General features: G+C 44.7%; 1 protein-coding gene across 6 annotated transcripts in view; it reads right to left on the minus strand.

The window, feature by feature from the left end:
- Positions 1–519: 519 nt before the first annotated feature.
- Positions 520–15,033, minus strand: part of CPNE1 (copine 1) — a 98,014-nt gene continuing 83,500 nt past the window's right edge. For all 6 annotated transcript variants that reach the window (XM_075012189.1, XM_075012191.1, XM_075012188.1 and 3 more), the window contains 5 exons: positions 13,640–13,694; positions 13,505–13,556; positions 12,602–12,735; positions 4,005–4,241; positions 520–2,111 (listed from right to left, as the gene is read on the minus strand). In XM_075012189.1, coding sequence (XP_074868290.1) covers positions 1,995–2,111; positions 4,005–4,241; positions 12,602–12,735; positions 13,505–13,556; positions 13,640–13,694 — 595 coding nt within the window. In that variant the 3' untranslated portion in view covers positions 520–1,994. The remainder of the gene's footprint in view (positions 2,112–4,004; positions 4,242–12,601; positions 12,736–13,504; positions 13,557–13,639; positions 13,695–15,033) is intronic.

Raw genomic sequence — 15,033 nt, forward strand, 5'->3', positions numbered from 1 at the left:
AGACACTCAATTTTCCAAACATTCACCTTTTGGACTGAAACTTCCTGTGGCTGACCTCTGCTCAAAGATTAATTATTGTAAGGAAGTCTCAAGGAGGAAGAAGGAATCCATTTGCATTATGGGAAAGGGAATACACTCATCCAATTGTAAAAAAATTCTAACTCCTTTAACCAGCATACAGCAAAAGGGGTTGAACTCTGGCTGGCACGCAGTCAGCCCACAGTGAGGAATGTGCACTTTCCTATGCTTGAATAAGCTTCCTTTAATTTAACTGCTGAGAAAATTTCTTCAGATGACAGGTAGGGGCGTAAGCTGAAGTTTGGCATAAATTCCACGTAACTGTGTTCCATCCACTGCTCTTGCCAGGCGTTTTGTTTGAGGTGGGCGAGCTGTGCTTGTCTTCTCCTGGGAGTAGTCAGTGGAGTGGAGGTGTAACATTTTCGCACTGCTAATAACTGAAAAGGCACAGGCAGAAGGAGAAAGAGCACAGAAAGAAACAGGAAGTAAGAGTCCACGAGACTTACTCAAAGCAGATTCTTTATTTAGAAAACAGAATGATCAATGTTTGCTGAGCATTGACAAAGTTATCACCATTTTTAAATGGACTCATCTCTGCTTTCTCCAAGCACACCCATGAGTTTATCCCCATCTTGTAACAGCAGAGAAAGCAGGAACATAACTCACTTGAAACAGCCTCCTGCTCTTCTGTGACAAGGACACAGGACTTCCAAGTTACTGTGCCACCTACTAGGAGACAAATGAACTTAGAACCCCATCCTCCTAGGTACCTCTGTTCCCTGCACTCACCAGCTCTCTGCAGGGAAGTGTGGCAAGATCTCACTGGAGGGAGAGGGACCGACTGAGGTTGAGGTACAGAAAGTCAAATCCTCAAGATTCTTTTGCCTCTTTAGTGGGAACACACACCACCATATGCATGTAGTATTTATACTGAGTGAATTTCAGTTTCATAGAATCGTAGAAGCTTAGGGTTAGAAGAGAACTCAGGAGGTAATCTAGACCAAGCCCCTGCTCATAGTAGGACCAACCCCAACTAAATCATCCCAGCCAGGGCTTTGTCAAGCCAGGCAAACTATTTCAGGTTGGACACACTCCCACGCTCTGACAATGACAGCAACTGTGTAACTGAGGAAATGACTGCAGAAAAGTGATGAGCCACGTGACCCACCAGCTCCCACAGCCTATCATGGTCCATAAAGCGTAAGAGTCAATGGGCTTTTACCCCCACCACACACACACAGAGTGAAGGCATCATAGGAGCATTTAGTAACAATAGATAATCTTATAAAATCACTTTTGCAAAATCTGGTAACAAGCCTTTAAAATATATTGGCTTTATGAAGAAAACTGAATAGAAAATTACATGGCACACTACACAAAGGCACAACCAAAACTACCTGAGCCAGGCAGGCAGCCAAGGCACTTTGATCCTAACATATATGAGGATTCCTATCAAGTTGACTTGGGAAGAGAAGGGAAGCCCTCCATCCTGCAATGCATGATGAAAGACGTATGTTGGTGGTAAACATGACAGCAATTAACTCATTCCAATAAAATCAGTATAGAAAATAAATGTTACTTGGTTGTCAGTTTTCTGCAGTTCCATGCAGGCTTAGAAATCTAGTTATAAGTCAGGACTGTACTAAGTACTGAAGTAACTTCTTCATATATACAAGTTCACAGAATCTGGCAGGCCAGATTTGCTATTTTTATTGCATCTACTTATAAGGTCATTATTAACTTTAGCAATTCTTCCACATAAGAATTACCAAGAGCTACATTTTTGCACAGCATCCCTGTAAAGTGTTTCATTTCTAACATTCAGCAGAAGCTAAAGATACATAATGTGTAAATCAGGGAACTAGAATAATACATTTCAGAGGTGATTAATGCCATAGAACTTGAAGGAAATTCATACATAAGCAGAGATGCTCTTCCTGTTCCTTTGGAGACTTGCACAGCAGACACTCTCTCATCTACTCTTGCTTTGCTCCAGGTAGCTGCACAGGGGCCCAACCCCGCATCTTGTAATAAGACACCAGCTGCTTAGGAACTTCGGCCAGTACAGTCTGGGACAGAGCCTCCCGAGGAGCCTGCAGGAGACACGAGTGTCAGCAAACCAAACTACAGCATGTAATAAAGGGCCAAGTTATTAATGAATTCCCCTCATACAAGGAAAGACTCAAAATGTCTTTACAGCTTCAGCTTTCATTCAAGAGGGATTCTAGGGAATTCTGGGGAATTAGTGCAGTGTTCTACTGAAATGCACAAGAACACTACAGAGCCACCAGGTGGGAGAGGTCATGGTGTTTTTTCTGAACCAGCTTCTGTTGGTGAGAGAGAGAGAGAACCTTGGTGTTTACACAGCAACTTCTTCAGGTCTGGGAAATGTACTCAGAGTGCAACAGCTAAATACCAGGTGGAACAGATTGTATAGCATAATAGTTAATGTGTATTTCAATGAGTGTTGGCCCTTGAAATGGATATTGATCAAAGCTCCGACCCAGGAGATCTTTGGGTAAGCGTGACTGCACGGGGGTATGCTCTCAAACATTGCTGTAAGTTATTTATCTGATAAGCTCAGTTTAATTCTACCAAAAGACTGGTTCTTGAGGGCTTCAGAGATCACTAAGCAAATATTTGACAAAAATCAAAGAGCAGGTTTGTGCCCCAAATAGAGCTCTGATACCTGGACCTGTTCAAGTTACCAGCCAAAGCAAGAATAGCTTATTGCAGTCAATATCAATTCTATGAATCTAAAGAAATGTAAATATTGAGATGCTATAAAAATGTCAGCCCTCTATTCTGTCTAACTCTGCCACTTCCTCCCACTGGTGCCTCCTTTCCTTATTTGCAATATTCACGTATGTTCATTTTATTGTTGCCATCCCACAACAAAACATGTTATGCCCACCTGGTATTGTCTGGCTTTGCACCTTTGACAAGGCACAAAATTACAAATTCTACCGCATATCCCATGAAACAGAAGGTATCTCGACATACATGCTGTAAGTTGATTACCCTTCTGCACTTTTAATTGCCTGTTTCCTTTTGAAAATCAGTAAGAAATAAATCACAAAAAGAAGCACCCACTCCAAACAAGGCATTGCGAGAACAGAACTACATGGATACAACTGCCAAAAATCCCAGTGGAGGCAAAGCACCAGAGGAGCCAATCTTCCCTGTAACTGATGCACAAATCCAGAGGTGGAGGGTACTCAAAGAACAATGGACCAATCTGTAGCTGTATTTCTGCATGCCAAGGAACTCCTGTGCTATGTTTGGAACTACTCCTTGGAGGTCATGAGATACAGCGCCAGGAGATCTTCATGCAGTGCTTTGGGACAGCTTAGTTAATCTATCCACACTTTGCTATCCATGTTGAAATTAAAATGTCATTGAGAATTCTATTCTGGACCAACTCGAAAAAGTACAAGTTTAATTTCAACTCAGAATTTGGGAAAAACGTGAGAGGCTGGATGACAGTCAACAAGCAAAGCAACATGCTATGATGGAGAGTTCCAAGTGTAATCCTCAGGGAACTAGGCAAGCAGGGCTGAAGTGGCAGCATGCTCTGCCTTGCTGGATGCCTCACTCCTGTGCCACTATGGTTATGGCAACAAAGATCTCAGGCTAGTGATGAGAAAGCACTTAGCTCAAATTTCCGTGGAGGCATTGTGCTCAGTCTTCTGAGAACATGGCAGAGGCAACATAATATGCCCCTGGTTGCACCTCCACTCATTCTCTTGACCCAACAAGGTGGGAGTGCACCACTTCTGATGGCCAAAAAAAATCTCAGTCCTGAGGAACAGTCTCCAGTACAATTCTGGACCACGCCCCTTGCAGACTGTTCTCTGGCTTCTAACTATATGGGTAATGGACTTGCTATGAAAACACTCCTCTCTCAGATCAAACCTGACAGCTGGGTACAATGAGATCAGGATAGCAGCTGGGTTTTCCTTTTGCTAAAATAAAAGATCACTTACACTTTGGAACTGTCTGAAAGGCACAAACTGTACAATGTCACGTGCAGCTGTCTCCCCTGTCAAGGACCTTAAGACACCATTGTCCGCATCCAGGAATTCCATGGCCTTGAAATCAGCACCGCCAACACCAACGATGATAATAGACATTGGCAGTTTAGAGGCACAGACAATAGCTTGCCTGGTCTGATCCAGATCAGTGATCTCACCATCTGTGATGATCAATAGAACGTAGTATTGCTGCAAAACATGAAATCAGGAAAGTAGTGAATTTAACATCAACCCCCCGCCCCCGGCCAAAGAGCCTAAAGCCTTAGCCACAACTTTTAGGAAGGGAAATCAGATGAGCATATGAACAGGGCACGGGACTGAGTGAATCCTACTCCCAGAGAGCTAATTAGTTCTCCCTCTGCAACACTGATTCTCCTAATCTGTCTCTAGTTTTAAAGGGGAAGAAAGACTGGGAGGCTTAGTTCAGTGAGGTCTGTAAGGAATTTTAAGATCCTTGGAAAGAAAAAACACTAGAAAACAGCAAAGTATTATTTAAATATTAGCTTCAATACCTGCTATTTGAGGCTGTTCTCCTTGGTTGTGGCATTATTACAAAAGATAACAAAATTAAACTGACTTTATACTTGAGAGCGTAACAGGTTGGAAACTTCAGGTCATGAATGAATGCTAAGGAAGGACATGGAACAAAAGGCATTTTAAACCTCTGTGCACTGTAATGATAAACCTCATGTGGAACAGACTGTGTTGGAGGCAGCAACAAGAGCTGGCACATGAATGCGTATAGAAAGAGTAAGACACCCCAGACCAATCACTCATATGGGAACACATACAGCATTGGTGGGGGGCTTTAATGTGGGCTGTGTGGCTTCCTCCTCCTCCTAAAGACAAAGGGTTGCAACTAGGTACCGAGATGTTTATATGATTAGAGCTATCTTGTAGTGCTTGTTTGCAAACTTTAATGCAAACACGAAATTCTAACTTCCAATTTCAAATATGTCAGGTAGTAAGAAATATACTATGGTGAACAACTGAAAAGGAGCTGTCCAATACCCCAGCACCAGTGACTGGCAGTAGTTCAGAAATGCATTATTTATACCATAAATGTCCCTTCATTGAACAAGAATTAGAAAGCACTCGTCTTAGGAAGAAACAATCCACTTCATTGTCTAGGAAGGAGTACGAAAGAAAGGGACTTCGGGGTCATTGTGTACAACAAGCTAAATATGAGTTAGTGTGATGCTGTTGCCAAAAAAGCAAACATGATTCTGGGATGTATTAACAAGAGTGTTATGACCAAGACATGAGAAGTCATTCTTCCGCTCTCCTCAGCACTCACTGGGCCTCAACTGGAGTACTTTGTCCAGTTCTGGGTACCACATTTCAAGAAAGATGTGGAGAAATTGGAAAAGGTCCAGAGAAGAGAAACAAGAATGATTAAAGGTCTAGAGAGCATGAGCTATGAGGGAAGACTGAAATAACTGGGCTTGTTTAGTTTAGAAAAGAGATGATTTAGAAGGGACATGATAGCCGTTTTCAAGTACCTCAAAAGACAGTTACAAGGAAGAGGGAGAAAAATTGTGCTGTTTGGCCTTTGAGGATAGGACAAGGAACAACGGGCTTAAACTGCAGCAAGGGAGGTTTAGATAAGACATTAAGAAAAACTTCTTAACTGTCAGGGTGGTTAAACACTGGAATAAGTTGCCTACGGAGGTTGTGGAATCTCCATCGCTGGAGATATTTAACAGCAGGTTAGACACCTATTGGGGACAATCTAGATGGTGTTTGGTTCTGCCAAGAGGACAGGGAACTGGACTCAGTGACCTCTTGTGGTCCCTTCCAGTACTAGTGTCCTATGATTTTATATGTGGGAAGGGGCAAGAAATCAAATCTCAAAACAGGAACCATCATTCATTCTAGCACCAAACATGCATTTCAGAGATGAAGTGCAATACACCCCCCTGCATATACAGACAAAAGCCCAGAATCCAAGGATTTACAATCAAGTACCAAAACTAGGGATTTATCTATTCTAGATGCTGCTTCTTAGTCAGCTACACTCAAAGACTCCCTTCAAAGTCTGTGAACAACAAGAAGTCTTGTGGCACCTTATAGACTAGCAGATAATCTGGAGCATAAGCTGTCGTGGGCACAGACCCATTTCGTCAGATGCATGAGTGGGTGGTGGTGGTTTCAGAGGGGTATTTAAAGAGTGGGGTCCCAGTAAAGGGGGAGGGCCAGAGCTGACAAGGTCTATTCAGCAAGGTGGAAATGGCCCAGTATCAACAGTACTTATCAAAAGAGGAAAAAACAAGTCAGATCAGACAGGGGGATGCGAGCCTTTGTCAGTCTAATGGGGAGTTGTTAGTACCCAGAGCAGAGAAACTGCCTTTGTAAGCTGTGAGCTACTCCCAGTCTCTGTTTAATCCATGGTTAATAGAGTCAAATTTGCAAATAAATTGCAGCTGAGAGATTTCTCTCTCCATTTGATTTTTAAAATTTTTTTGTTTCAGAACTGTCACCCTTAAATCTGCCACTGTGTGTCCAGGGAGAGTGAAGTGTTCACCCACAGGCATTTGTACATTACCATTCCTGATGTCTGATTTATATCCATTTATTCTTTTACAGCGAGACTGTCCAGTTTGGCCAATGTAAATTGCAGTGGGGCATTGCTGGCACAGGATGGCATATATTATATTAGTAGATGTGCAGGTAAAGGAGCCCCTGATGGTATAGTTGGTGTTAGGTCCTGTGATGTCATCACTGGTGTAGATATGTGAGCAGAGTTGGCAGTGAGGACTGTTGCAGGGGCTGGTTCCAGGCCTAGAGTCACTGGTTTGTGATTTGTAGTGGCTGGTGAGGATTTGTTTAAGGTTGGCAGGCTGTCTGTAGGTGAGGACAGGCCTGCCTCCCAAGGTCTGTGAGAGTGAAAGATCATTGTTCAGGATGGGTTGCAGATCACTGATGATGTGCTGGAGAGGCCTTAGATGGGGGCTATATGTGATGGCCAGTGTTGTTTTCTTATTTTCCTTGCAAGGCCTGTCTGGTAGTAGGTGGCTTCTGGGTACCCATCTGGCTTTATCAATCTGTTTCCTCACTTCCTTAGGTGGGTAGTGTAGTTTGAGGAACGCTTGGTAAAGGTCTTGTAGATGTTTGTCTCTGTCTGATGGATCAGAGCAAATACAGTTGTACCTTAGTGCCAGGCTGTAAACAATGGATCATGTAGTGCGCCCTGGATGGAAGCATGAGGCGTGTAGATAAGCAGAGCGGTCCGTGGGTTTTCGGTATAGGGTGGTATTTATGTGACCATTGCTCATCTGTACAGTAGTGTCCAGGAAGTGAATTTCTTGTGTGGACTGGTCCAGGCTAAGGATGATGGTGGGGTGGAAGCTGTTGGAATCACGGTGGAACTCGTCAAGAGCCTCCTTCCCATGGGTCCAGACGATGAAGATGTCAATGTAGTGCAGGTAGAGGAGGAGTGCTAGGAGATGAACTGAGAAAGCGTTGTTCTAGGTCAGACATAGAAATGTTGGCATACTGTGGGGCCATGCAGGTGCCCATTGCAGTGCCACTGATTTGGAGGTCTAATTTGTCCCCAAATCTGAAATAGTTGTGGGTGAGGACAAAGTCACAAAGCTCTGCCACCATTTGTGCCTCGGTCTCATGAGGAATAATGTTCCTAACAACTTGGAGTCCATCTTCATGTGGGATATTGGTGTAAAGCGCCTCTACATCCATGGTGGCCAAGATGGTGTTTTCAGGAAGGTCACCAATGGATTGTAGTTTCCTGAGGAAGTCGGTGGTATCTCAAAGAAAGCTGGGGGTGCTGGTAGCATAGGGTCTAAATACAGAGTCCACATATCCAGACAATCCTGTGGTGAGGGTGCCAATGCCTGAGATGATGAGGCACCCGGGATTCCCAGGTTTATGGATCTTGGATAGCAGGTAGAATAAACCTGGTCAGGTTTCAAGGGGTGTGTCTGTGTAAATCTGTTCCTGTGTTTTTATAGGGACAGTCTTGAGCAGATGCTGTAGTTTTTTTGTGTATTCCTCAGTGGAATCCTCGGACAGAGGCTTGTAGAATGTGGTATTGAAGAGTTGCTTGGCAGCCTCCTTTTGGTAGTCTGTCCTATTCATGATGACAGCAGCGCCTCCCTTGTCGGCCTCTTGGATGACAACGTCAGAGTTGTTTCTGAGGCTGTTGATGGCGTTGCTTTCTGCGAAGCTGAAGTTATGGGGTTAGCGATGCTGCTTTCCCACAATTTCTGCCTGTGCACGCCAGCAGACGCATTCTATGTATAGGTCCAGTTTGGCATTTCGACCACCAGGGGGAGTCCATGAGGAATTCTTTTTTCTTGTACCATAGGTGGGAGGATACCTGTGGGTCAGTGCGCTGTTCAGTGGCATGTTGGAAGTACTCCTTGAGTTGTAGATGGCGGAAGAAGGCTTCCAGATCACCACAGAACTGTATCAAGTTTGTGGGGGTGGTGGGGCAGAAAGAGAGTCCTCAAGAAAGGGCAGATGCTTCTGCTGGGATGTGTGTGTAGTTGGACAGACTGACAATATTGCTGGGTGAGTTAGGGGTACCACTATTGTAGCCCCATGTGGAAAGTAGGAGTTTACAGTCCTTTTTCTTCTGTAGAGAAGAGAAATGTGTGTTGTAAATCTCCTGTCTTGTTCATAAGAATGACCATACTGGGTCAGACCAAAGGTCCATCCAGCCCAGTATCCCGTCTGCCGACAGTGGCCAATGCCAGGTGCCCCAGAGAAGGAGAACAGAAGACAATGATCAAGTGATTTATCTCCTGCCATCCATCTCCTGCCCTTGTACTGAAGGCTAGGGCACCATACTTTACCCCTGGCTAATAGCCATTTATGGACCTAACCTGCAAAAATTTATCAAGCTCTTTTTTAAACCCTAATAGAGTCCTGGCCTTCACAGCCTCCTCGGGCAAGGAGTTCCACAGGCTGACTGTGCGCTGTGTGAAGAAAAATTTCCTTTTATTAGTTTTGAACCTACTACCCATCAATTTCATTTGGTGTCCCCTAGTTCTTGTATTATGGGAAAAGGTAAATAATTTTTCTATATTCACTTTCTCCACACCATTCATGATTTTATATACCTCTGTCATATCGCCCCTCAATCGCCTCTTTTCCAGACTGAAAAGTCCCAGTCTCTCTAGCCTCTCCCCATATGGGACCCGTTCCAAACCCCTAATCATCTTGGTCGCCCTTTTCTGAACCTTTTCTAATGCCAATATATCTTTTTTGAGGTGAGGAGACCACATCTGCACACAGTACTCAAGATGTGGGTGTACCATAGTTTTATATAGGGGAAGTATGATATCTTTTGTCTTATTATCGATCCCTTTTTTAATAATTCCTAACATCCTATTTGCTGTACTAACTGCCGCTGCACACTGCGTGGATGTCTTCAGAGAACTATCCACTATAACTCCAAGATCCCTTTCCTGATCTGTCGTAGCTAAATTTGACCCCATCATGTTGTAAGTGTAATTTGGGTTATTTTTTCCAATGTGCATTACCTTACACTTACCCACATTAAATTTCATTTGCCATTTTGCTGCCCAATCACTCAGTTTGCTGAGATCTTTTTGTAGTTCTTCACAATCCCTTTTGCTTTTGACTGTCCTGAACCACTTGGTGTCATCTGCAAACTTTGCCACCTCACTGCTTACCTCATTTTCTAGATCACTGATGAACAAGTTGAACAGGATCGGTCCCAGGACTGACCCCTGGGGAACACCACTAGTTACCCCCCGCATTGTGAAAATTTACCATTTATTCCAACCCTTTGTTTTCTGTCTTTTAACCAATTCCCGATCCATGACAGGATCTTTCCTCCTATCCCATGACCGCCTAATTTACATAAAAGCCTTTGGTGTGGGACCGTGTCAAAGGCTTTCTGGAAATCTAGGTATATTATGTCCACTGGGTGCCCCTTGTCTGCATGTTTATTAACCCCTTCAAAGAATTCTAATAGATTAGTTAGACACGACTTCCCTCTGCAGAACCCATGCTGACTTTTGCCCAACAATTCGTGCTCTTCTACATGCCTTGCAATTTTATTCTTTACTATTGTTTCTATTAATTTGCCTGGTACTGATGTTAGACTTATCGGTCTATAATTGCCAGGGTCTCCTCTGGTAAAGTCCAGCCATGTGGAGGTTTGTGTGGAAGATTGTGCCACACTCTCTCTAAGAAACTGAGGAACCACCTAATCAGCATACTGTACAACAAATAGAGCAACATCAAAAGAGAGCTCTCAAATCTGGAGACCCTCAAATGAACAATCTCTCACTGTAATCTGTGCAGTATGTTGATTTCAGTGGGTTTTTCACCTTCAGTCCTTTTGGTATGATGTCATTCTGTTTGCATTTGGAGAGGAAGATGTCTGTCTGTATCTGTGCAAGTTTTTCCATGAGGTTGATGGATTTTCACTCATTGCGCCTAAATGTAGTGCCTTGAATGGTGACAAGTATCAGAGAGGTAGCCGTGTTAGTCTGTAACTTCGAGAACAACAAGGTGCTGATGGGGCAGGCACCAGCACTGATTCAAGTACAGGGAGCGGTAATGGTGCCGTCTGTGCCTCCTGTGGCAGGGTTTTCAGGCCAACTGGTGCCTGTGCCAGCTCTGCCTCCAGTTTGCCCACAATTTCCATGGGGAGCCAAGTTCCTGAACAGGTCACTACTGCCCTTCCCTTCCAAATGGAAGTGCAAGGGCTATCATCATCTTCCTCCCTGGATGAGGCAGTGGTGGGCTCATCAACCTCACCTCTGAAACCATCCCCCCCACTCATGTATCTGATAAAGCAGGTCTTTGCCCACGAAAGCTTCTGCTCCAAAACATCTGTTAGTCTATAAGGTGCCACAAAACTGGAGACAGAGCTGGCACAGGCACCGGTTGGCCCAAAAACCCCGCCACAGACGGCGCCGTTACTGCTCCCTGCGCTTGAGTCAGTGCTGGTGCCTGCCCCATCAGCACTGCAGGTACAATTACAGATGGAGCTGGCACCGAAGGGGTCCAGTCCTGCTGTGATGGTGCCGATGTCCATGCTGATGAGGTGGAAGCAGGCGGCTTCATGATGACCACCGCTCCCTGTATTTGTTCCGGTGGTGGGGAGCCCTGTGACCGCCAGTGCTGAGTGCAATATCAGCAGGGCCCCCAGCACCAGTAAGTCACTCCAACAGCCTGGCCCTACACCTTCTGAAATGCCCACGGGGTCCAGAAGGGCCACTGCTAAGTTGCCTGCAAAGCCAGTGGCCAACCCATACTGTCCGAGCGATCACTGTGGTGGCTGCGATGGCTATGGTATGACCCTCTTAAGTTCCCACTCCATTTGCTTGAGTAGGAGTCTGACTCTGCTGCCAATTCAGAAGCAGATGACCATGCCGGGGCCATCAGAGTCAGTGCTGATGTCATGTGCACCAAGGACAGTGCTGGTGCCAAACTATAGGGCACCTGAAACTGGCCGAGTCTGTTGGGTCAGCACCAGAGCGCTTGGCACCAAATATGGTGTCAGTACCAGAGTTGACATGAGGGCGGGGTTGGTGCTGGTATCATGTCCATGTGCCCTGCGCACACTGTTTCAGTTGTGCAGTGCCTGTCCTCCATAGACAGAGAAGGACCTGGCATCATCATCTGTAGAAGTCTTTGTGCTGCTCGAAATGCCTCCGCTGCTGAGGGCAAGTCTAGTGCCTGCGGGCTCCCGCTCTGCACCGGCTTCAGTGGACGCACCTCCTGGCCTTCAGCAGTGTGAGCCAGAGCCTTGGACTGGAGGCTGCCCGGCTTCTTCAGTGAGCAATGCTTCTTGTGCCTTCTCCTCTTCATCAGCACTGGGGATTGACTCCTATGGTGCTGAGAAAGCGATGGTGCCTGTAACTTCTCTCAGTGCTGGGAGTCCTTAGGTGGCACTGTGGTTGATAGGGACTCTTGAGGCTTAAAAGCTGCCTCCATTAAGAGGACTTTAAGGCATTGGGGCCTATCTTTTAAAGTTCTGGGCTTAAAGGCCTTACAAATCGGACAGCGATCAAGCAAGTGTCCTTCCCCCAAACAAATCAAACAGGCTGAATGGGGGTCACTTTTGGGCATGTGTTTGCTGCATTTTGAACAAGTCTTAACGCCTGGCGAGCCAGGCAGTCCCCAGCGCTGGGGGGGATGGAAAGCCCCACCTAGGATATCAGTTAAAACACTAAGACTAACTATCAAGCACTAAAACTATTTACACTTCTGCAAGAGCTATTTACATTACAATAAGCTACTAGCTAAAGATTTGAGCAGAGAAAGCAAGAGCTCCAAGACCGGCAGCGCAGTGAGAAGGAAATCTGTGTGGGTGGGGCGGTGCATATATCAGTCACCATATCAGCGCCATGCCAGGGGGTGCTGCACTGACCCTGTGGGCTACCGGCTAGGGTAAAAAGCTTCTGGTGACTGGGCGTGTACCCGTGCGCACACAGTTTGGAATGGATGTGAGTAATTGATCTAAGAACTCTTTGTGATTCAATTCCATCATATACAGGGAAAATGGAAAGATCAAGAAGACAGGCCTGTACCAATAAACATGTACTTACAGTAGCAGTTCCTTGCTGCGTTGCCTGAGCCGCAAACCTTGCCACATGGTTTATAATAGGAGAGAAATTTGTTGGCCCGTAGAGTCGGATCTGAGGCAGAGCCTGGCGATAAGCATCCACAATTCCTTGGACTCCTACGCAAGATGATGATCTGAATTACTAGAATATCCTTCACATTTAACTGTCTCAGTAATTGTTTTATGAGCGTTATCCTTCTGGCCTGTTACAACAATGTCACCTTTACGGTGTATAGTAAAAGCTGTGTTATCAGACACTTGGATAACCAGCAAGTTCAGTTAATCGATATTTGCTGGGGCACATCTGATTATCCAGCAACTCCATACCCCAGGGATGACAGATAATAAAGCTTGTACTGTACACAGAAAACCCTAATGGAGACCCTGGCAATGCAATAGGTAACCATGTTCACTATGGGAAGGAACACTTGGATTCACATAGGAAGCTCGCAGATTTTCAATTCTCTATTGGTCCCAAACAAGGGAGAATCTCTGAAGTTTTAGATTTAATGAACATGTGGTAGGTATCGAATAAAGAAGGAATGAAACAGTCCTTCCTCCAACAGCTTTATAATCCAACTCAAATGAAAGAGCAATTACAAAGATTTTAGACAAGCTACTGTTTGACACGGCTTTTGAGAGCAAAAGAAAAACATCAGTACTTTTAAAAGCTGCACTGGCAAATGGGTGAACACAGTGAATATTTGAGTAATACTTCAGATTCAGACATATCATCTACAAACTAAGACCTCTATTGCCAGAAAGAACAGAGGGTTTTTCCGCTTCTGATTTTTGTGGGACTTAAAAAAAAACAAAAAAACAAAAAACGCAATTTAAACCAGGAGTTCCTAATTCAGAAACATTAAGATAAAAGAGGCATGCTTACCCTGACAATATGGGTTGTTGGAGTTAAAGTTCAAGGCAAACTCATGAGAAACCTGGAAAAGAGAAAAGTCACATGCATTTAGCTGAACACTGAGGTGGTACACAACAAGTGCTGGCAGAATTCTGGGAAACCTACCTGCCAATTTGGAGGAACCTGAGCTCCAAACCCAAATGCAGGAAACAGCTTATCTCTGTAGGAGAAAGAGATACAGTACAAAAACTGAAAAACTGGGATTTGTAATACATGTTGAACCACTCTCATCCGGCACCTTCGGGACCTGACCTTTGTGGGATGAGAGTATTTGCCAGACAACAGAAGGTCAATATTTTCTAGCACTTTACCAACACTACTACTGCTTACTGGGCTCTTAGAAGACATTTGGGGTAAATTACAGCTAAATAAAAAACACAGAACACTGAAAGCCAGGACTGGTGGCTGTAAACAAAATTGATAGGACCATGGGAAACTTGGTCACACCCATGGTAAGTTGTTGTCCGGCTAATTAAAATCATGCCTGTTTTCAGAGGTTGCCAGATGGAGTTCTGAATTAGAGAGGTTCAATATGTATCTTATTTTCCACCCTCCTTTTGCCTCCCCTTATCACTGCTTCAAATTGATGGAAAGCGAATGCTGCATAGGACCCAATTCCGCTCCCAACAAAAGCAGCAGCAGGTTATGCAGGTACTATGAAAGTACACTGCTGGGGCTCAGTGCAGCCAAGCTTCCTTTGGCACTGAAAAGAGGAGCTCAAATCCCTGTTCAGCAGAAGACCAAAACCCTCACTGAGCAGTTTCTGCACATCAGACAAGCCTACAACTTAACAGCAAAGACCTTGCAGAACAGGCCTGCAGTTATCGAGAGAGCTGAGTGCAGACACTTATCCAGAGATAGTTGCTCCTCACCTTCATGAGCAGCAAGTGAGTCCCAAGTTTAAAAGAGAGAAAGCTGCATACCCCATGTCATTTTCTAAGTGCTACTGAGCTGCACAGTATAAAGTAATGTAAGTGTGAAGCAAAACCAGACAGTACAGGCAGATTAGCATAGACACATGATAATCTAGGCTGCATAAAAAGAGCAAAAAATTTCAAGCAGCAAATCCTGCATCAAGTCCAAACACTTTCACTTCCCAGCTTACAGATCTCATGAGATAGCCACCACACCCCTTGGTACTGGTTAATTGCACTCGCAGTTATGCACTTGCACCACATTTCTAGCTTGAATTTGTCTATCTTTAATTTGGTAGAAGTTCAAGTTCTCCCCATCTAGGTACTTAGATCACTCAGATCATATCTTAACCTTATGCTTCATAAAAGCAATCAACTGAGCTCCTTTAGTCTCTTATACTGCAACGTGAGCTTTTCCATCACAACAACATTCTTGGGGCTCTTCTCTGAACCCACCCTAATTTTCCAACACCCCTTTTGAAGAGCAGGCAACAGAACTGGACACAATCCTTATAGAGGTCTAGCCATCAGCTCAAGCTCAATATGGCTAAAACAAAGCTCTTGATTCTCCTAACTAAGCTCCCC

The sequence above is a fragment of the Carettochelys insculpta genome, chromosome 17, assembly GCF_033958435.1.
Source record: "Carettochelys insculpta isolate YL-2023 chromosome 17, ASM3395843v1, whole genome shotgun sequence".
Lineage (NCBI taxonomy): Eukaryota > Metazoa > Chordata > Testudines > Carettochelyidae > Carettochelys > Carettochelys insculpta.